The 22,773-nt window shown below is 40.3% G+C and overlaps 1 protein-coding gene across 3 annotated transcripts in view; it reads right to left on the reverse strand.

Annotated features, from left to right (window-relative positions):
• Nucleotides 1–13,050: 13,050 nt before the first annotated feature.
• Nucleotides 13,051–22,773, reverse strand: part of COL12A1 (collagen type XII alpha 1 chain) — a 119,912-nt gene continuing 110,189 nt past the window's right edge. For 2 of the 3 annotated variants that reach the window (XM_055534817.1, XM_055534819.1), the window contains 6 exons: nt 19,707–19,742; nt 19,531–19,597; nt 18,240–18,428; nt 17,248–17,316; nt 16,293–16,463; nt 13,051–14,106 (listed from right to left, as the gene is read on the reverse strand). In XM_055534817.1, the coding sequence (XP_055390792.1) occupies nt 13,931–14,106; nt 16,293–16,463; nt 17,248–17,316; nt 18,240–18,428; nt 19,531–19,597; nt 19,707–19,742 (708 nt within the window). In that variant the 3' untranslated portion in view covers nt 13,051–13,930. Of the gene's footprint in view, nt 14,107–14,837; nt 15,256–16,292; nt 16,464–17,247; nt 17,317–18,239; nt 18,429–19,530; nt 19,598–19,706; nt 19,743–22,773 lie in introns of those variants that run through there. The other variant, XM_055534818.1, reaches the window with a different exon arrangement.

Consider the following 22,773-nt stretch of genomic DNA (forward strand, 5'->3'; position numbering starts at 1 on the left):
AATAATTCAGTTTGGGCACTCTGAGTTAGAGATTCCTGAATTCCAATCCCAAATTTGTAAATTTACTAGCTCTGTGATCTTAAGTAAATTACTAAATCTCTTCAAACTCTGTCCTCACATTCATTTTGTAATAGATTGTATATAATAGTAGATTTGTGATAATAACAATTGCCAAAAATGCTTTTGGGTATTTACTGTGTGCCAAGAACTGATTGAAGTACTTTTCATGTATTAACTCTTTTAATGCCTATCATATGATTATCACCATGGTGACACATGATAAAAAAAACTTTAAAATGATTTTTATTAGTAGTAATGTTAATGAATCAACTTAAATTTTGACTATCAATTAGAAAGAAGAAATAAAACAAGAGCCTATCACTTTTTATCACAATAAAAACTGTCTTGTTGCTGTCGTTCAGTTGCTAAGTCATGTCCAACTCTTTGTGACCTCGTGGACTGCAGCACGCCAGACTTTCCTGCCCTTTACTACTGCCTGGAGTTTGCTCAAACTCATGTCCATTGAGCTGATCTGTTGCCCCCTTCTCCTCCTGCCTTCAATCTTTCCCAGCATCAGGATCTTTTACAATGAGTCAGCTCTTCGCATCAAGTGGCCAAAGTATTGGACCTTCAGATTCAGCATCAGTCCTTCTAATGAATAGTCAAGACTGATTTTCTTTAGGATTGACTGGTTTGATCTCCTTGCAGTGCAAGGGACTCTCAAGAGTCTTCTCCAGCATCACAGTTTGAAGCATCAAATCTTTAGTGCTCAGCCTTCTTTATGGTCCAACAATAACATCCATACATGACCACCAGAAAAACTATAGCTTTTACTATATGGACCTTTGTCAGCAAAGTGATGACTTTACTTTTCAATACACTGTCTAGATTTGTTAGAGCTTTTCTTCCAAGGAGCAAGTGTCTTTTACTTTCACGGCTACAGTTACCGTCCACAGTGATTTTGGAACCCAAGAAAATAAAATCTGTCTTATTTCCCCTTTTCCCCCTTTTATTTGCCATGAAGCAATGGGACCAGATGCCATGATCTTAGTTTTATGAATGTTGTTTTAAGTCAGCTTTTTATTTTCCACTTTCACCTTCATCAAGAGGCTCTTTAGTTCTTCTTTCTGCCCTTAGAATGGCATCACCTGAATATCTGAGGTTGTTAATATTTCTCCTGGCAATCTTGATTCCAGCTTATATTGTATTTATTATTATAATCATAAATATAATGTAATTATAGATTATTACTACAGAATATAATCTTTCTACATATTTATTTTCAAGTATGTTGTAGGAATAATGAGGCAACATTTTACCAAAGAGATTTGAATAGCACCATCCTTGACAATGATAAAAGGGAAGTCTTATTCTCTTTGTTGACTTAGCTTGGGCATAACTTTCTCTAAGAAGGTTCCCTCCTTTTAAATCCCCCACACTCACTGCCAACCTGTTCAGTTGTTCCCTTATCTTCTATGACTCTTCACACTCGATTTTAATAATCTTTTTATTAAAGACTTATTAAAGATTTAATAATCTTTTTATTAAAGATTATTTATTCAGTGAAATAGGATTTCACTGAAGAATCAGCAGATGAATGCTCATTTTCAGTGCACTACTGATCAAAGTTTTAATGAGAAGTTGGGCCAGATTTTTTCGGAAGTTTCTTCCTACCCACAAGTTCCAGAAACAGACTTTAGATTTCACATGGAAAGTACTCAGTGGTTATGGCTGCCTGCCCACAAGAATCAAAACCCCAAACAAGATCCATTTGAAGTTCTTGTGTCCCAAGACACCAGAGTGTCCGCTCCATTTACCCAACCACATACCACAGTGTGTCAAAGGGTGTTTTCACTCCTAGCTGACGTGTGTTATTATTTTTTTATTCAATTCTGAAAGTGTAGAATGTTTTTAGCGGTTTAGGAGATGACCAAGAGACTTGGTTTTGTTTGTAAATTATTCACCTCTAAATTTGTTGAAGTGATTTTTTGGATATATATTTTATTCATCTGAAGGTTGGAATATTTGCAGATTGGATGTGCTAGAAATTGAAGGAATAATTCAGTCAACAATTCACTTACTGGCTAGCCCAGTTTGAGGGAGCTTTCAAAATGCTTATGGTAAAGTAAACAATTAGATTGCATCCAGTTTGGATAGTATTAATACATGTAATTAACATTTTGGTGCCATTATGTGATTGATAGGTGTAAGATATTTCCACTAGTAACAAAAAGTATCATTTCTTAAACAAGCAAAATGCTTTACTAACATGACATCATCTAATCCTTAACATCAAGTCTAAAGCTGGTTATTAGCTTTACTAACAGACCTCTCGGAGAAGGCAATGGCACCCCACTCCAGTATTATTGCCAGGAGAATCCCATGGACAGAGGAGCCTGGTGGGCTGCAGTCCATGGGGTCCCTAAGAGTCGGACACGACTGAGCGACTTCACTTTCACTTTTCACTCTCATGCATTGGAGAAGGAAATGGCAACCCACTCCAGTGTTCTTGCTTGGAGAATCCCAGGGACGGGGGAGCCTGGTGGGCTGCTGTCTATGGGGTCACACAGAGTTGGACATGACTGAAGTGACTTAGCAGCACCAGCAGCAGCAGACCTCTAAATTCTAGATAGATCTCTGTTAAAAGATATGCCATGACAAAAAATAACCTTACTAAACAGCCAATTAACTTAAGAGCTGAGGAGGAATTTCCGAGCAGCCATAATTTAGATGTAGAATGTTTTTGAGGAAAGCTACATTTTTTTTTTCCTGGCACATTCTCTCTCATACCAGTTTGCTGGTATCCTACTTATTATAATGAATGACAGAACATCCACATGGAAATAACTCTGTATCAAATATAGAGGAAAAAAATTCTATTTTTCAATTCTATTTCGAAATATCCACTAAACTAAAAATCAATTACTATATAGCAAGTGTCTATACATGTATTAACTCTACCTCTAATACTACACTACAAAAGAAATATTATACCCATTTTATAGATTAGAAAAGCAAAACTCAGAGAAGTTGAATTACTTTCCCAAAGCAGCTAGCAAGCAGCAAAATCTAGACTTAATCCAGGTCTTCCTGGCTCCAGAGCCTTTCTTTTTCCACTACTGCACTGCCAATCCCCAAATGGGCCGCTTTCTCTTGGTATTTTGTTCTTAAAAATGCACCCTTTGGCTCCACAACCTAAGAACACAATGTTATATAAGAAGGTCATAATTCTAATACCTTCACAAGTTGTGAAACTATTTTCATTAGCAAATTCTGATAAAGGCTCCTCATGCTCCCAAAATGTTCCTATTTCATACATCCCTTCCATTTTCCCTCTCCACATTCTTCCATCTGGTTAAGTCAAGGCAAGGCATGTTAAATTCCTGTGGCATAAAATCCTTACTAAAACCTTATGCAAAGTCTTCATCATAATCCCTAAGAAGTATTGAGAAATCCAGTCACACGTCAAGACTAATTTACTGGAGCTACTGGGTGGCTAGAATGGGAAGAGAGCATTTATTCAAAGACCAGTGCTAGACAGCTGGTCATTGTCTTTTCTGATTCTATTGATATGAGGGAGGAAAAGGATGATCAGCTGTCAAAATGTGAAAGGAGAAACAGATGTTAGACCTTAAAGTGATGGAATGAAAACTGAAGAGAAAGTAAGACAGCTTCAGCTGGAAAATGAACGGGAACAACCATAGCATGAGCTGGAATAGCTACTGGAGACGTTTCTAACACCTCCTCGTGGGTTTGTATCTGGTTTAATTGTTTAATATGGTCATGTGCTAAGTCACTCCAGTCATGTCCAACTCTTTTGTGACCCCATGGACTGCAGTCCGCCAGGCTCCTCTGTCCATGAGATTCTCCTGGCAAGAATACTGGAGTGGGTTGCCAAATATTGACATGAATGTTCCCACAACTCTAGAGATAGGTATGAGGCCCAAATTTTCAGAACATGGGAATCAGAGAAGTTAAGAAAATTATTCAGATGCATGATACTGGAAGCGTGGGGCTGGTACACTGGGACGACCCAGAGGGATGGTACAGGGAGGGAGGAAGGAGGAGGGTTCAGGATGGGGAACACATATATACCTGTGGCGGATTCATGTTGATATATGGCAAAACCAACACAATATTGTAAAGTTAAAAAATAAATTAAAATTTTTAAAAAATTATTCATATGACAGTCAGAAAGCATGTGAGTCAGAGTTCAAACCCAGGTTTATCTGAGAGCTCTCTTAACACCATCAGGTGTTATACACAAGATTATGGCAGCAGAGTGTAGGAGAAAGGCACAGATTGGAAACCTCTCTTAATTGCATGACCTTCAACAGCAGTTTAATTTTTAAAAACTTTTTCTAATCTGTACAATGCAGACAATACTACATGTAAGAACAGCTAAGTAAATGCACTTAGCACCATGTCAGACACAAGATAGCTTACATGGTGGTTTTATTTCCTGTCTTTAAAATATCTCAGAAAAATATTTCATAACTTCATTAGAAGTTCCATCTAACTTAATATTCTTTGCCTCAATTACATTTTGCCTTGTTCTGAAATTAGTATTGCTAATTGAGAAACTAAGAAATTGAGAGATCAAGAAAAAATATATATATATGATAAGAAAATCTAAAGTTAACAGTGTATATAGAAGAAAAATGTGCAAATTTTCTGTTAGTATAGATGTACTTGAGTAAATTGATCAAAGCAATGTATTCCAGTGGCATTTGCCTTGAAGGATCTAAAAAGCAGAAACTTAAACTGGTGACTATATCACATGTGCCTTGAATTGTCAAACCCTGGGAGATGTTCTGATTGAAGGTGTTTCCCATTTGATACACTTGGCTTATGCCATTTGGGGTAACCAGAACTACAATCAAAAGCGCCAATGATTGACAACAGTTGTTACCAGGACCTCTCTCAAAAAAACTTTACTTTTATAATAAACTCCATTATCTAACCATCATGTCAGGTGCTGACTCTTGAGGGCATGGCTTGGGCAAAAGAATTTATTTTAATGGAAGAAAATAAGGCATTCCTTCTTTGTCACATTTCCTAAACACCTTAGGCTTTTTTCATTAAGAATTCAATGAGAATTTGGAGCAAAGTCTTTATCTGATTTTCCAGGTATGATTCTAACACAAAATGTTTCCTAAAGTCTAGCCAATTATCTTCCCTTCATTGCTCACAGTGCCTTGAATCCACAGATACAAGGGTTGATTTGAAAGCTCAGGAGCTTCCCAGGTGAAAGTTGACACTAGCCCCCGTACACAGATGGCAAGGGGAGATAAAAGATAGAGGCGGAGTGCTCCAGACTTGGGGAGCAGGTTTAATAAGTAAAGGGACTTACTTACAAGGTTTGTCGTGGGTGGGCCCAAGACCAGAAGGTCTCCACATCCACCTACCAGAATCATAAGGGTTTATATGAGGCCTTAACTGGGTACAGACTTATATTCAGTCCAGATGGTTTCAACACCACCTCACTCTCTCAAAGTTGCATCCTTGAAAATAGCTCCTAGTGTGAGAATGGTGGGTGAAGGATATATTCCACAGATGGAGGGTGGAGTGAGGAACCTCTAGTTGCCCAGATCCAGTGGAGGATCAACTGGCAGTCATGTCTGTCGATGACCTTCTCCAACAATGGTGTTCTAACACAACTGTGTAATAGCTCAAAGTAGGAGTAATCAAGGCTTCCTGTCACTTGTGGCTCTTACAGAGGGAAAAACAAACAAAAAGACAGCGGTGCCATCTGTCCTGGCTCTGCAACAAGGTAGACATGAAGTTCAGTTACAGGTGCATTATTCAATCTTCATATAGTACTTTGATGTTTCAAATAAAATCTGGTGTATAAAGGAAGAAAGTTCGTTCCACCTGATATTATTCATTAAACACCCCCTAAATACCTGTACTCTGATGGCTGCTGGAAACATAAGAGTGAACAAAATAAATATGGTTCCTGCTCTTATATAAACGTGCTATCCAGTGGGAGGGGCTTCCCTGGTTCAGTAGAAAAGAATCTGCCTGCCATGCAAGAGAACCCGGGTTCAACCCCTGGGTCAGAAATATCCTCTGAAGAAAGAAATGGCAACCCACTCCAGTATTTTCACCCAGGAAAACCCTTGGACAGAGAAACCTAGTGGGCTACAGTCCATGGGGTATGACTTAGCTACTAAACCATCACTACCGTCCAGTGGGAGAGGCAAATTGGGTAAGAAATTACTGGTATGATAGGATTCCCAGGTGGCTCAGTAGGTAAAGAATCTTCCCTCAATGCAGGAGACCTGGGTTTGAGCCCTGGGTCAGGGAGACCCCTTGGAGAAGGGAACGGCAACCCTCTCCAGTATTCTTGCCTGGAGAATACCATGGAGAGAGGAGCCTGATGGGCTACAGTCCGTGGGGTAGCGACTGACATACACACACATCAAAGGGAACATAAACAGTATTAATGCACACTGTAAGGATCTTGAACTTTGAAAGTGACAAAGAGGTGTCTGAAAGGAAGTGATTATTTCAACATCAAATTAAAGGATAAATAAGACGTGGCAAAATCAAGAGAGCAGGCTCCAGATAAAGGAAATAGCTCCCATGAAGGCTCATGATTAAGAAGGGATAGAGCAGGAAGTTCAGTGTAGTTGGGGAAAATCAATTGAGATAAATGAGGTATCATGATGGCAAAAGTAGGAAGAGCCCAGATCCTTGGCACCTAAGTCTTGATAAGGTATCCAAACTCGATACCACCAAAAATTTAAGAAATGCCATGATATGACCAGATTTGCATTCTTCACAATCATTTCAGCTGTTAAGCTGTGAGAAAAGTGGATTGAAGGGAGAAAAGTGGGATGAATGGAAAGAGAGCAGGTGGAAGACTTGAGAGGAATCCAGACAAGACCCTGGGGCCCACGGGAAGAGAATGACAGTGGGGTTACAGGGAGGTGAGCAGCTGAAAGATGCTTAGGAAACAGAAAGAAGCCAAAGGATTTGGTGATTGATGGGACGTAGGAGGTGAGAGAAAGAGAAATCATGTCAGTCCCTGGTTGCAGGCTAAGCAACTGAGAGGATGGTGGAGCCACTCGCCACAGCAAGAAACTTGCAGAAAGAAGATGGTGTGAAAAAGAGAGTGAGGGATTTCACTTCATGCATAATAAATTTGAAATGTTTGTAAAACGTCCAATAAGAGACATATCAAGGCAGTTGGATACACATTCCTTGAGGATCAGAAGCAAAGTCTGGGCTAGAAATACAGTTTTGGAATAAAAATTATATCCAAAATCAAAGAGAGAGAGTGTAAAATTTTCCCATTCCCATCATATGACTCACCTGAAGAATATATTTAAATTATACATGTTCTTAAGCCTCCATCTCCAACATGCAGGATCAGAATCTCTAGGTCTTGTTAGACTCATTAGCTATACTTCTTAATTACCTGGGGACTTTAAAAAATCCTTATTATCAGACCTCACCCTAGTCCAATTAACCAGAATTTATGAGGGTGATATTCAGACATGAAGATTTTTTTTTTTAATTCCCCAGGTGGGTAGGCAGAAGTCAAGCGCTATAGCTCTAGGAATATGCCTGGTAATCTATATAATTATGAAAGCATCCAGATTATACAATTATCAGTCAGATTTCAGTTCCATGCTTTCAGGCACCTTCATTCAGGTCCCTGTTCAAAGAAGCATATTCTACCACCCTACCTAAACCAGAACCTACACCCAGCAGTATCTATCCTTTAGCCCTGCTCTACCTTCCTCCAGAGCACTTATCATCCTCTAACTGTTATGCTTTACTTTATTAGGTAACACTAATAAGTAAAGCATATACAAAATCTCACTCAAAAAAAATGAGCCCCATGAAGGGAAGGACTTTGCCTATTCTTTCTTATATTCACTATAGAATCCCAGCACCATTTCTAACAGTACCTACCGCTGACTAGTTGCTTAATCTAAATCTGTGGAAGGAATAAAAAGGGATTCAGAGTTCAAAGAGTAGATAGAGGTGTTCCTTTTGTTGAAACAGGAGAAAAGGGTGAGTCCAGAAGCAAGTGATTTTGTAACCTTGGTGCTAGAAAAGTGAGGTTCTAGTCTGGCTTCTCATTTCAGTATGAAATAGCTGTTTCTATAAGAAGTAACAAGAAATCATGTGAACAGGATGACGTACAGAGTTGGAATCTGGAAATTTTTGACAAGAATCGAGAATATGGCTGGTCAAATTACTCTGTTGTCTGGCAAGTTGAGGTTGGTCATAATGGATTTACGACTTGACCATCTGCCCCAAAGGCTGATTTTGCCCTACTGTGCTAAGTACCCTGGGTATAGTCATGGTGATCCAAGCAGTTGGGATAATCTGGAGTTAAGGTTTTAATATATAGGTATGACAGAAGAATAAAGGAGCAAGGGAGTTTGGCTCATCTGGAAAATTGGGCTATTAAATAGCACTTTTCCTTTTGACTCAGAAGTTGACAAATGGTCATAAAGATAAAAATAACCATTAAGTACCACCCATGGTCTAGAGAGAGTCATAAAGCATATTCCATTGGGACTTCCAAGAATTTATAAAACTGGCTCTGCCATCCAAACTGTGACTCCATCACACCCAAGCAGTCTACATTTGCAAAAGAAAGAATCAAGAAGAATTCATGGAAGCAGGGGAACATTGGTGTAGGGCAGAGAGTTGGGGCTTTTACTTTCTATTATAGAAAGAGTGCTTTAAACCTTCACCCAGTGAGCCACATGAAAAAAGCGCTAAGAAAACAGTTCATAGAGACTGAGGTGTGTCTTCAAGAAGAGCATGTTATTCCATCGGTGGTTACTTATTACACAGTGAACTTGCTGACCTAACTTACATGCCTACATGCTTGAATAGGGGGAAAGGCATGGGAGGCAGCAAGGAAACAAGATGTTGTATTTGTGGGAGGAGACTTCCATTTTTCATTTGGCTTGACAAGGAAGCCTGAGTCTCCTGTGGTCAAATGGGTACCCAGACTTGAGCCATCTTACTAGAATCCCCCCTAATAAGACTTTAGGTTTGGGGAGAGGATCTGAGAAGCAAGTAACTATAAAATATTCCAGAGAGACAAAAGGCTGAGACGGGGTTGGGAGTGATCATTCTAGAGATAACTGGTAGTGGACAGAGACCCAGAAGGCTCCTCTGAAGGGCAAACACAGGTCCCCAATAAGAGGAGTAGCATTTGGGCACCATCATGCAGTAAGCACTGACATTCAAGAGAGGATTCTAGTAGCACATAATAAGTGGAGACAATATTAACCTCCTTTTTCTCTAGTTCTCATCCCCTAGCTGAACTCTGAAGAAGCTGAGTGAAAGCACTAACATACTGTCTCTACAGTTCAAGTCCTAAGTTCTGACTTCAAGTTAGAAAGGAAAAGGAATACTAAATTAGATTTCAGATTAATGTTTTCAAGTGGATTAAATTACACTGGACTAGACTGGGGTATTCATGCTTATTCATGCATTATATCAAGTATTCATGCTTGAAATAATCTGAAAGCAATGGGTTTGTATAAGGTATGTGAAGGGACAGGAAAATAATATCCAACAGAACATAACTGAAAAATAAAGGAAAGTAAACTTGGAGTTTAGGCAGTTCATTAAACTGGGTACGTTACCAAGACATGAAATCCAAAGTGTATAAAGAAGAGAGTGAAGATGAGGAGGTGCTGATGGATGGAAGATCATAGAAGCTTCACAGCACTGAGAGTCATGATGAAGCTGAAAAGAGCTCCAGTGGGGGTACTTGAGGAGGTGAGCTGGAAACTGAAGAAGAGTGGCCTGTCTAAATCAATGATTTCAAAGTAGTGGCAGTTTGATTCAAGTCCACGAACTTCAAGAGACCCAGCAGCTGAGATTAAAAGAAAATGATCGTGAAGATGAAAAGGTCAAATAGCTGAGATAATGCTATATTTCCCAAACATGGATGCTTAAGACACCCAAAAGATGGCAGACGCTGGGGTGGATAAAAACAGTGATGGCCCTCTACTAAAGCTCCTACTGATTGGGGTGGAGGAAGCACAAGCTGGAATCAAGACTGCCGGGAGGAATAGCAATAACCTCAGATATGCAGATGACACCACCCTTATGGCAGAAAGTGAAGAAGAACTAAAAGAGCCTCTTGATGAAAGTGAAAGAGGAGACTGAAAAAACTGGCTTAAAGCTCAACATTCAGAAAACTAAGATCATGGCATCTGGTCCCATCACTTCATGGCAAATAGACGGGGAAACAGTGGAAACAGTGAAAACAGTGAGAGACTTTATTTTTGGGGGCTCCAAAATCACTGTAGATGGTGACCGCGGCCATGAAATTAAAAGACACTTACTCCTTGGAAGGAAAGTTATGACCAACCTAGATAGCATATTAAAAAGCAGAGACATCACTTTGTCAACAAAGGTCCATCTAGTCTAGGGTATGGTTTTTCCAGTAGTCATGTATGGATGTGAGAGTTGGACTATATATAAAGCAAGCTGAGCACCGAAGAATTGATGCTTTTGAACTGTGGTGTTGGTGAAGACTCTTGAGAATCCCTTAGACTGCAAGGAGATCCAACCAGTCCATCCTAAAGGAGATCAGTCCTGGGTGTTCATTGGAAGGTCTGATATTGAAGCTGAAACTCCAATACTTTGGCCACTTGATGGGAAGAACTGACTCATTTGAAAAGACCCTGATGCTGGGAAAGACTGAGGGCAGGAGGAGAAGGGGACAACAGAGGATGAGATGGTTGGATGGCATCACCGACTCAATGGACATGAGTTTGGGTGGGCTCTGGGAGTTGATGTTGGACAGGGAGGCCTGGCATGCTGCAGCTCATGGGGTCATGAGCAAAGAGTCGGACATGACTGAGTGACTGAACTGAACTGAACACAAGGAAAATATATGACAGTTATGGGAAGCTGGGTATGAGCCCCAAAGGATAAAGGAACTTTACAGAAGGAAGGACTATTGGCCTGGAAACAGTGCTGAGGAGTGAGGAGGACACGTCTCCACCCACCAACTCTCAGAGGCATATACTCTCTCATAGGTATGTGCAAGGTCAAGCCAGGAGGTGCCAGGGTGGCACCCTGATTTGTGGAGACATCGGTAAACCACTTGAAGAGGGTTGAGCAGAGGACGTGACAAGGTCAGGTTGGCATTCTAGATAAATCACACTGGCCTGTGTACTTTGAGGGCTCCAAGGTAAAGGTGCAAAAACAGCTGCTAAATGGTCATACCAATGGAATACAGATCTCTTGACGCATCAGGCTTGCACCTGTCAACTACAAATTGGCACTTGTCATTTTACCTCTAGGATGACTGAATCACAAATGCTGCTGCAGCTACTGAACTTCAACGCCCCCTGAGGGAGTTCAGGGCGGAGAGCAGAAATGAGGCAACTCTGTGTTTGGGGCAGGAGGAGGTGCGGGCTGGCAGAACAGGTCCTCAGATAGTCAGATATTTTCAGGAGCCGATATTTGAGCTCAATTATTGTATCTTTTTATATCTAGAAAAGCACTAAAACCCTTCCTGGTGATGACTGTTCCTCATGACTAGAAGAAAGCTTCACAAGACTAGCGGAATCCTTGTGGGAAAATATGTACTTGATTGCATAGACTTCCCCTTCACCAAAATCACATATAACCGAGTTCTTCCCTCCTGCCTCTCTGGAGCCGGTTCTCAGAGCTGAGGTGCTCTCAGGTAGGGCTCATTTTGCCCCAGATAAAGCTTAACTCACCTTCCCTGATAGTTCAGTTGGTAAACAATCTGCCTGCAATGCAGGAGACCCCGGTTCGAATCCTGGGTCGGGAAGATCCCCTGAAGGAGGGATAGGCTACCCACTCCAGTATTCTTGGGCTTCCCTTGTGGCTCAGCAGGTCGACCTGCCATGTGGGATTCATGCCTGCCATCCATCTACCCACTCCAGTATTCTGGCCTGGAGAATTCCACAGACTGAGTGAATTTTACTTTCGCTTTTCACAATTCTCATGTTGTAGATTTTTTAAGTCGACAAAGGCTACAGGAAAAAAGACTAAGAGACTGCGATTACACTCCTGATAAGAGATCCCAAGGGTCTAAAATTGAGTAGTAACAATGGGGTGATTAAGATATGTATGTAGGATCTCAGTCAGTTAGACTTGATGAATTGGATGTGAAAAGTGAAAGGAGAAAAAAGTTTACAATCACTCAAAATTCTAGCCTCAGAAACTGGCGATTGATGGGAACAATGGAGGAAAATCAGATTTATGAGGAGGTATCTTAGGATTTTAGGGCTTCCCTGGTGGTTCAGTCAGTAATGAATCCACCTGCAATGCAGGAGACTGCCTGCAATATAGGAGATCAGGGTTTGATCTGATACTGATGAAGTGAGTCTGCTTCTTCCCACTTAAAGTGAAGACTTGGACTGGGATGGTCTCAGGGGTCTCCTTCAACTTTAAAATGTACGTATCGGAAATTACAGGTGAATACTATGAATTTGGCGACCTATTTAAAACCTCCTAATCAAACAATACAATCATTTATCTAGTCTTTTTGATCTTAGTCTCCAGGAAGTATTTAAACCTTTTGTTTTACTCTGTGGAAAATTTTCTTTCAATACTTCTCTTCAATTGATGTTGGTTCTTTCAAATGAACATTGTTTTCTTTGGTATTTAAAATGATGTTATTGTATTCATAAAATACACAAAAGAAGGTATCACTAAGGAATTACTCTTTTTGTAGTTAAACATGCTACTGGGTAAAGTATGGTATAGGAGAGTGAGTAAGTGCATGTGAAATCATGTGACTTGTTAAAAGGCTGTTTGGTTGTTTGGGGTCTCCTAGGATACTTAGTTGTTTTTCCACCAACCCACACATCCTCTACATTCCTAATAAAGCCTTTGGAATCTACTGGGCCTTTAAAGGCTCTCTCACTACTTTCTATGACTTCACCATATCATTAAAAATCTAACTTTACCATAATTTAATAGTAACAAGCTTTGTAACTGTATCCAAGGATATGAACTTGTTTGTTGTAACAATGGCCTGAATAGTCCCAAAGGACATTAAAGAAAAAACATACCATGTCAAATTTTCAGTAGTTTTATTGAAAAATGCCTCTTTTGTTCAGAAATAAATAATATAAGGCAGTGAAATTCACAATCTGCAGTTAAAATATAAAAGCAGCAATTCTATGTTCATAGTCTTGCAAACATTTTCCAACTGCTTTTGATAACTGAGAAACATTATGTTCTGGAAAAAAAAAAGTTCATACTAAATATACAACACAAACATGCAATTCCATCTCTGCAGAATAATCTGCAATTTGGCATAAATGTTAGCGTGTCTAAAACAAGGAGGTTTAAGGCAATATGGAACTGTATCCAGTTGATACAATAACTTCAGCTACATGGCTTAAGGTTTGTGGTTTTTAAAAAGAGATGTATAAGAGCATTCTATGCCCTAATGTACGACAGAGAATAGAAGAGGAAGATAAACAGTTGCAATGGAGTGACTTTTCCCTCTTTTTTGGTTTTACGAGGGAAACTGCTTGGATGGGGATGTAACTGAATTGCAAGTAAGTGTTGGAAAAGATAAACTGCCTTCTCGAAATACACCGTCACTCTGGATTCCAGGACTTAACTGCTTAAGAGTTTCACTGAGGCTGCCTGCTGAGCTACCTAATTAAGGCACAAGGCACGTTCTCTCCCCGCAGCTTTTGTGAACAAAGGATCTTGCAAGCAACTTCAAGGGCAAAGGTAAAAGACTTCTACAGACTGCGCGGGCAGCGAGCTAGGCTTCCTGCAGGAACAAGGTTCGCTAACAGTCAAAAAGGGTACTCTCCGATGAAGCAACGCCGGAAGAAACGTGGCAGGTAACACGTCCACTGCTCCGTCTGACCTGTAAATGGGAATCCGAACACCTCCCCGCAGCCCGGCCGCGCTGCGCAAGAGCGCGGGGTCAGGGTCACTGCCGGGGGCGGTGGGGCAGGGCGCGCCGCCAGCGCGCGTGGGGAGGATGCTCGCCTGCGGGCTCGTCCGCGCCGTAGTCCTCGTACTCGTCCGCTGTCCGCTCGGGCTCCACCGGCACGATGAAGGGCTCGCGCTCGGGCAAGTAGGCCCCGCCCTCGGGCACGTAGGGCTCTGTCCGATTCAACATTACAGTTACGGCATGATTTGGAAGGAATACACACACACCAAAAGCTAAACCATCACCCGAGGGGACTGCACTTCAGTCGTAATCTCATGACTATAAAAGCAGAGAAATTACAACGTTCTGATTCCATTTGCAGAGAGAATTTGGTGATCTGAAATGGCACTTGTTTGTAACCTTCAGAGGTCCAGCAGTAAATACAATCATTGCACAAACACCTGGGTAGGGTCAGCGACTGGGCCAAAGAAAACTGTCAACCAACCTAGGTAGGATTTTTTTTGCAAATCCCCAAGTAACTTCATAACTTCGAATTCCTCAGTTCAGAGAACCACTGGGAAAGATGAGGATGTGATGGGGAAGTTATATTAGCTCCTTAAAACTGAACTCTGGAGGTGAAAATCAATTATCACCAAGTAATATACAGTACATGACGTTTTCTGTGGCTGTCTGGCCCACAGCCTGAGTTACAACTGGTGGGTGAGGACCACCCTTGACGACAGCAAAACAGGAAGAAAAAAAGGGATTCTAAAATTTTGGTTTGAAAAGGGCGATTACAAAAACCCAAATGAGAGTACATGTACATAAGGTAATCAGACATCGCTAACAAGCAAGAGATGAGGAGATTCTAATTCGATGTTATTCTGGCAGAGAGCAAGCGGCAGGCAGAAGCTGATTGTAGAATTGTTAAGTGATTTTAGTGGACAGTATCACATACAAATCATTTACAAGCCATAATTAGTTTATTATTTACATAAGGTACTTCTCTTTAACCAGGTTAATTGTTTTTCCCGAAATGGCATCATCTCCGCGGTTAGTAGTTTTATTATGCGCCTCTTTCACAACCGAGGCGCCTCATGAGCTGTGTTTGAACTTTTTTTTTAAATAATATTTTTCTACATTATTACTGAAATGCATCAGGCTTATAAACTAACACCACTGCTTTTGTCTCATTCAAGTTAGTCTAAAGAGTCTCCACCCTCCTTTATGATGTCCACCCGGTTCGTTAACCAGATCTGTGGTGAGATTTCCATACAGACTCATTTTCTAATAAGCACGTGCGCAAACATCTCAGAAACAGGATTTTCATGTATTCAAACTGTAAGCAGCACTGGCGACTTAGAAAATTTGTTAGCCGGAACCTGAAACAGGTCAAAGATGATAGTTTTTAAAAGTTGAATTACTATGCAAAAAAAAAATATCTATACACATTCATTTAAGTATGTAATGGTTAAATTATATATGTATATATCCATATATTTCAAGTTACTCATACATACCAGAAGGCAGAGGTAATTAAAATTTCTTTGATAATGAAGTTGCAATTTTGTGAATGGTTTGCATAAGAAATTTAAGATTCATGATTATTTTTGGTCATATGTAAGTATGCACATAAATATATAGATATATAGATATTTAGATATTCAACTACTCATGCACTATTTGCTAGTAGCCAACCATATCAAACAGCATATCATTTTTAAAACTTGCAAGATGCTTGAGGGTGCACGGATGAAAAAGGTCACTGCTGACCACTGCCCACAGCATTAATTTTTTAATTTCTAAATCAGCATACTGCCTCTGTCCCCATATTCCCCAAATTCAGGCTTAAGAGACTTCTGCCTCCTGTAATTGTCAAATTGTCAAATATTAGAATTTCATGACCAACTCTTGAAAAATTAGGTTCCAGAGTTTATAAAATACTAATTCCATGGACAAAGTGAAATAGTGAAATATTTTCAGTTGCCTCCACTATGTTATCAAATAGTCTGCCTACACATTAGATTCCCAAAACAAATTTTATATATATTCTTAGCATTCTACAGTTGTATTCAACAAATCGCTGTTCCCAACCTTTAGGCAAAAAAAAAAAAATTCAATAACATTCTTTGAACTATCAGGAGAAACAGAGAAGTTTATATTGTGATTTGATAAATACAGAAGTATAGAAAGAACGAGAAAATAATTATTCAACTCCTATCAGTGAAATAATGTCATTAAAATTAACATTGATTCTTTTGAGAGAGACTATTACTACATAATCAAAACACACAACTGAAAGAGTTGCTATCTTCAAGAAATCTTCAAATCAACTTTCCTTCAATCCTAGGGAACTTTATTTCTGTACAGGTTTTTTTAATTCAGTTGAATTTGGGTCCCTATAATGGCAACAACATACCTGGATAGCCTTGCCCATTGTATGGGATGCTGGCACACTGGGATGAGTCACAGTATCCAGGAGGACCTGGGGGGCCTCGGATACCTGAGTTTCCAGGACGACCAGGGGGACCTGGAGGGCCTCTGGAACCTGTGGACCCTGGTGGACCCGTTCTCGATTCTCCTTGTGGACCTATTGTGGGTTTAAGACAAATATTGCCCCTCTTGTTAAATGCATCTCCTAAGGCGGTCAGCAATACTTTGGCACCTCCACGACTTCAAGACCAGCTGATTCTCTAGCATATGGTAAGAAAATATTTCCTTAGAAATCACCAGTATGAAGCAATGTTATTTCTGAATCTACTGATACTTACTCCTGGTTAACACAAATGTAAAGATTTAACCTCCAGGGCTGACCATGGTTGCAAGGGTCTCATGGACTTTATAGTGAAGAAAACAATTGATTCTCAATCTAGTAAACAAAATGCATAGAACAACTATTCTTTCCTTCCAAAACATCAATAAAAAGCCTGTGAATGAAATCTTGGGATGTGTCAGGATTTCCAACGAGGATATATTTCCTCAGTCCATTAGCAATAGTCTGTTAGTCTATTAGCATCTTGAAGAACAGAGGAAGGAACAGGAAATGACACCATCCTTAACAGCTGTGAGGCCAAACAAAACAAGTAGGAAAAAAACAAAATAGGAATCCCATAAAAAGAAAACAGCATCCTTCTGTCACTAAAACTCAGACCCTCATGTATTAAAGTTAGAGTAAATCTTAAATAGAATGTGCTGAAACTTTTTTTTTAACAAAACATAAAAATGAGCAGGATCAAGAGGAACTTCTTGCTCAAATATATACCACGATGATCGGCCTGCCCGAAGCTCACAGGATGAGTTTGTGCCTCTGAGGAGGGTTGTGTGCTCTCTCAGTCCTTACATGTTCTCTTGTTTGATGTACCAGCAAAACCTACCTGGGGGACCAGGCAGCCCTCGAGGTCCTGGAGATCCAATACCCCTTTCACCTTTCTCTCCTGGCAAACCTAAGCAAGGACAAAATGGTAAAACACAGAGGGAAAATTATCTGGGGAAAAATGTAGTTTTCATCGGAACCAATAATATCTGATTCAAGTAATTCATTTCCCTTAGTAAAAGCAGAACCCAATTTTTCACAGAAGTCCACTTTTTAAGCCAAAATTCTTTCTAGACATTTGTGTAATTCCAGATTCATGGCCAAGAAACAAATCTGGCTACAAGTCAGGGGAAAAATTATTTGAAGAAAACAAATATGTCGAATACATTATTTTAGAAACAGTAATTAAGAACAGAAATCTTGAATAAAGAATTAGAACCCACTGAAGACATCTCAAAGGTACCTTAGCTTCAGTAACCCTATGAAGATGGCATCTAAACCATCAGAATTATAGAAACATCTAGGTTTTCCCCAAATTGTTAACCGCTACGTTCACAAAGTCAGTCCCCAGCATGCTGAAACATCTGGAATCAGATAATCTTGTTTTTCTTCTTCTCCTTCAATTATACTTATCTACCATGAAATTAAAGCCAAATAAACACATAAGACCAGTTCCAGACCCTGAGTAAAGGAACCAGAAGAATTTGGATCTAAAATCGTAAGGCTGCTTACATTCAGTTGCTGCCCAGCTCTTGCCAGTCAAAACAATTAATAAGGTTTTAGCGCCTGATTCCCTTTGCCAAGAAACAATTTTGCTCGCTAACAACACTCAGAAAACGGCATTGTCTTGACCGAGATCTCCTGACAAAATCTTCCTGTGTTCTAAGATAAGGATCTCTATAGCCTGAAGCTGCCTAGAAAGAAAAACAGGTTCAGGGATGCGTGACTCTTCTGGGGCTGTCCAAACAAGACCAGCGTCGATTGCCAAGCTCAGCCTTCCATGTGCTTTTCAACCCAGCTTCTACACTTCCAGATTCCTTCCTTGTTGCCTACCTCGTTCCCCCTGGGGCCCCTGCATCCCTGGTGTGCCTGGGAAGCCGGGCCGCCCCCCAGGTCCTGGTTCTCCTCTGGCTCCTGCGCTGCCAGGGGGGCCTGGGGGGCCTGGAGGGCCTGGCTGGTTGCGACTAGAGTGGTAATCATTTGGAATCTGGTTCAGCATCTGATTGAATCTGTTCATCTGACCTAAAAATTAAAATAAGACTTATTAGTCAGAAACCCAGAAAGGAGGGGATGAGGACATGAAACAGATTTCTCTTAGTATTTAGTGACATTCATCTCTGTCCCTGTCCCCTCCGGCAAACATTTTAATTAGAATCCCAACCCTAAAATAAAACACTCCAGTCATCCCAGACAAAATGATCCCTGATAAGAACACCAAAAACTGTCTAGTAAGCCATCAGCATTACTCTAAACATAAAAGACTTGTGAAAGTTTAATATGGGTCTGATATGAAGCCCCAAGGTTTTGCCCGATGATGTCACTCAAAAGAGAACCTTTTTTAAAATTAATAAATGACAGAATTTGTGTGTGTGTGCCTACAGCAGTGATAATCAGGCTTTAGTGTAAACTGGAATCACCTGTGAGATACTTCAAACACTACAAATTTCTGGGTCTCATCTCCAAAGAGTGATTCACCAGATTTAGGGTGACCAAGGAACTCATTTCTCACACGCAGCATCGGTAACTCTAAAGCAGGTGCTCCTCGGAACCGCCCTGGGAGACAGCTGGCCTAAAACTTCTGAAAAGGGGGGCCTTGAGTTGGAGGTCACACTCAGTTTGCAGGCACTGGGCTTTATCACTTAATAAATTTCATCAAATAAGGAGAAAGAGTCCGTGAATCAAAAGGAGGCAATAAAAAGTTCCCCATCAACATGGACTTTTCAGGATCAAATTAATCTCCATGGTCCATGGTCCTCCTTCCTTAAGAGTTAGTAAAACTCAAACGTCATAACTTAAAAGATGCAATGATTGCTGCTTCAATGGAAACCCAGTAAAATATAGTAATACTGAAACTGAAAGGTCCTTTTAAAATGTGATTTTGTATCAGACTGCATATAAGGATAACTGGCTATTATTTTACCTTGGGTTACTGTTTTATCTTGATGACGATCATTAAAATATCATCAGCTTTATCTAACAGGATACAAAACTGACAATGTATAAAAAGAGGTTGTGAAAATGAAATAGAAACATTTATCTTAGAAAGTATGTATCTTAGAAAATACTCTGCATTTTCCTGCAACTAACTGAAACACTCATATATTCAAAGGAAAAGAAATTTTACCACTTATCAATTGTTCACAGACTTGTCTTGCAACTGCTCGCATCATGTTCTGGGAAGCAATGTCTCCCTAGTGAATTAAATCAGTAAGTACGATCAGCATATTATTTTCATAGTTCCAGAGTTCAATGTTTAACACACAAAATAAACTTGTAAGTCAAATTTTAAGAAATACATACTCTATCGCCTTTCTCTCCTTTCAGTCCTGATGGACCCTGAAATATAGGAATTTCAGATGTTACAAACTGACACACACGGTCTAAAATGACTTATGAATGGACATGATGAAAGACAGCAAGGTCTATTTTCCAACAAAGTAGCAAAATCACACATCATGTTCACATTGAAGTTACTCACTTTTTGCTTGTCTGTAAAAAAGAATCTAATCTGTCTCCCTGTCTCTCTCTCTCCCTCTCTCAGAAGCACGTATCCTCCAAAATAGTGCTGAGATGTGAATTTTATGATCATGTTCAGAAGTTATGTATTGTGTCTGCATTTTATGATGCCCAGTCACAATAGACATCTGGAACTGAAATACATGTCACATTGCCCTTGCTACCATTCTACCCTTTTTTCATGTCACGATGGCTGGGGAGCTCAACTGGCTATTGTAGGTTAATCTTGGTTCAGTTCTAGTAAGAACCCAGAAGACCTTGTAATAGTAAGACCTTCCATCAATCCCCTAACTAAACATGCATCTCTAACTAAACAACTTCTTCTAGTGATTTTGTGCATTGAATATGAAAGGGCTACATGCCTCACTTATTAAAGAACTTAATCCAAATGGTGGTCCCACATCCAAACAGAACTACAGAATTTGTTGTTGTTGTTCAGTTGCTAAGTCGCGTCCAAGTCTCTGCGACCCCGTGGACTGCAGAACACCAGGCTTCCCTGTCCTTCAGTATCTCCCGGAGGTTGCTCAAATTCACGTCTGTTGAGTCAGTGATGCCATCCAACCATCTCATCCTCTGCCGCCCCCTTTCCTGTTCTGTCAGGCCTCTCACTGGCCACGAGAACATCTTGGAAAAAGTCTTCCTTCTACTGCAAGAAGTTTTTGTCTTTCTGTATATCTCCAGGCTACCCCCTGAAAGGAATACCCACACCACTGACAAATCTAATGTTCAGATAACATCCCAAACTGCATCTTACCGTCTCCAAGACTTTTGCCTCAACTCCTCAACTTCCATCCAACTCGTCTTCCTTTCTCCCATTTTTGCCCCTTTCGAGTCTGTTCTCCACAGAGAAGCCAGAGTGTTACTTTTAAGAGGAAAATCGGCCCATGTCACTCTTGGCTCCAAAGGCTTCTTATCACACTTAGAATAAGTGTGGGCTGGATAGACCACGTGATGGCCTCTGCCCGGGTACCTGACGTCGCCTCTCCTCACTTCCTTCACTTCAGGTGCTCGGATCTCTCCGCTCTTCCACCCACATGCCACACTGACCTCCCTCAGCCTTTGTTCATCTTTCCCCACACCTGAAATAATGGTCCCACAGATGCTCCCAGCCTCGATGCACCTGCTTGGACAGGCTCCCTGACCACTGCATCTGAAATAGCTTGTCCATACCACCATAATGAGCCCTTAACCCCTTACTCTGTGTCTCTTTTTTTCATATCACTCATCATCACCAGAAACTATATTATGTATTTACATTTTTGGTCTATATCCCCCACCAGGATCTCCATGAGGGCAAGGACTTTGCCCTGTTTATGGTTTTATCCAGACCCTAGAATCCCAGCTAGCACAGTTAGGCACCAAACCAAAGGGTGTTGAGTAAATGAATAAAAATATTCCATCAGCAGTTCTTGGAAACATCCACTGTACAACATCAGGTATTATACGTTAACACGAAGACAACTCTGCATACGAGTGCTAATGACAAGCTAACAGTGACTCAGCTAAGTTCCCTGCTAAGACCTTTATACATGCCAACTGCTAGTTTTGGTTTTAGAAACTAAACGTAAATAGAAGAGAGAAGAAAAGGAGGGGCAATTTACCACCTTAAAAGGATGGTTAAAGGAGGAAAACAGGGTAGATAACATCCAGATAAATGTCACCAAATCGTAGTTATAAGAAAAACTGGAGCTTGACTCTCCCTTTACCAAAAGTACTGGACTCTCATGGAAAAATTATTTAGCTTGGAGCCTTTTGTAAATTTCAGGGAATCTTTTTTGCATTAACTGGTACTTTGTTCCCATTTGTTGTTGTTGTTGTTGTTGTTGTTTTAATTTACTGCTGAGATTGGTCTAGGATATATGATTTAGAACTCATCTTTATTGCCAGTATCTTGAGATCTCATTTCAAGTAAAGGAAGTAGAAATTTCTTTCAGGTTTCTAGCTGCAGCCATTGATTACATCAGTGATATTCTTATGTTAGACTCTATTTTTGGTCATTGTAAAAAGAAATAGAATTCTGAATGGGTTGAAAAGTTCCGTGAATTCTGAATGGGTTGAAAAGTTCCATGCACTTTTAACCGCTCTTGTGAAGTTTCTGCCATGATTCATTAATGAAAAGAGAGTAATAAAGTCGTGCTAGAGTATACACAGAGTATGAGGCATACTCTTTCATCATTATGCTGCTTGCTTAATTTTACATAAATGTAGAAGGTGCACCATGTCACATAAAGATTCTACCCTAAGTTCAGTTCAGTCGCTCAGTCGTGTCCAACTCTTTGTGACCCCATGAATCGCAGCATGCCAGGCCTCCCTGTCCATCACCAACTCCTGGAGTTTAAACTTTTTTTACTTGGGTTTATACTTGGGTTTATACTTTTTTTTTTTTAACTTGGACAATACTTAAGAAGAGAGAAGTTCCATTCAGACAACAGCTCTGATAGGTGTGTCATTACTAATATCGAACTTCATGATCTTTGAAATAAATTTTTATATTTCAGAATTCTACTCAAAAAACTGCTTAAAATAAATTTATTCTTCATAGACATAAATAGGGAAGAGCTTGTAAGGAAGAATATGGAGCCCAACAGTCATTACAAATATGTGCTCAGTCGCTCAGTCATGCCTGACTCTTTGCGACCCCATGGACTGTAGCCCACCAGGCTCCTCTGTCCATAGAATTTTCCAGCCAAGAAAACTGGAAGGGATTGCTATTTCCTACTCTATGGGATCTCCCCGACCCAGGGATCAAACTCCTGTCTCTTGCATTGGCAGGCAGAGTCTTTACTACTAGTACCACCTGGGAAGCATTCAGTTTTGGAGTTACAAATTTGCAAATAGATGATATGCATTA

Source organism: Bubalus kerabau, chromosome 9 (assembly GCF_029407905.1).
Source record: "Bubalus kerabau isolate K-KA32 ecotype Philippines breed swamp buffalo chromosome 9, PCC_UOA_SB_1v2, whole genome shotgun sequence".
Classification (NCBI taxonomy): domain Eukaryota; kingdom Metazoa; phylum Chordata; class Mammalia; order Artiodactyla; family Bovidae; genus Bubalus; species Bubalus kerabau.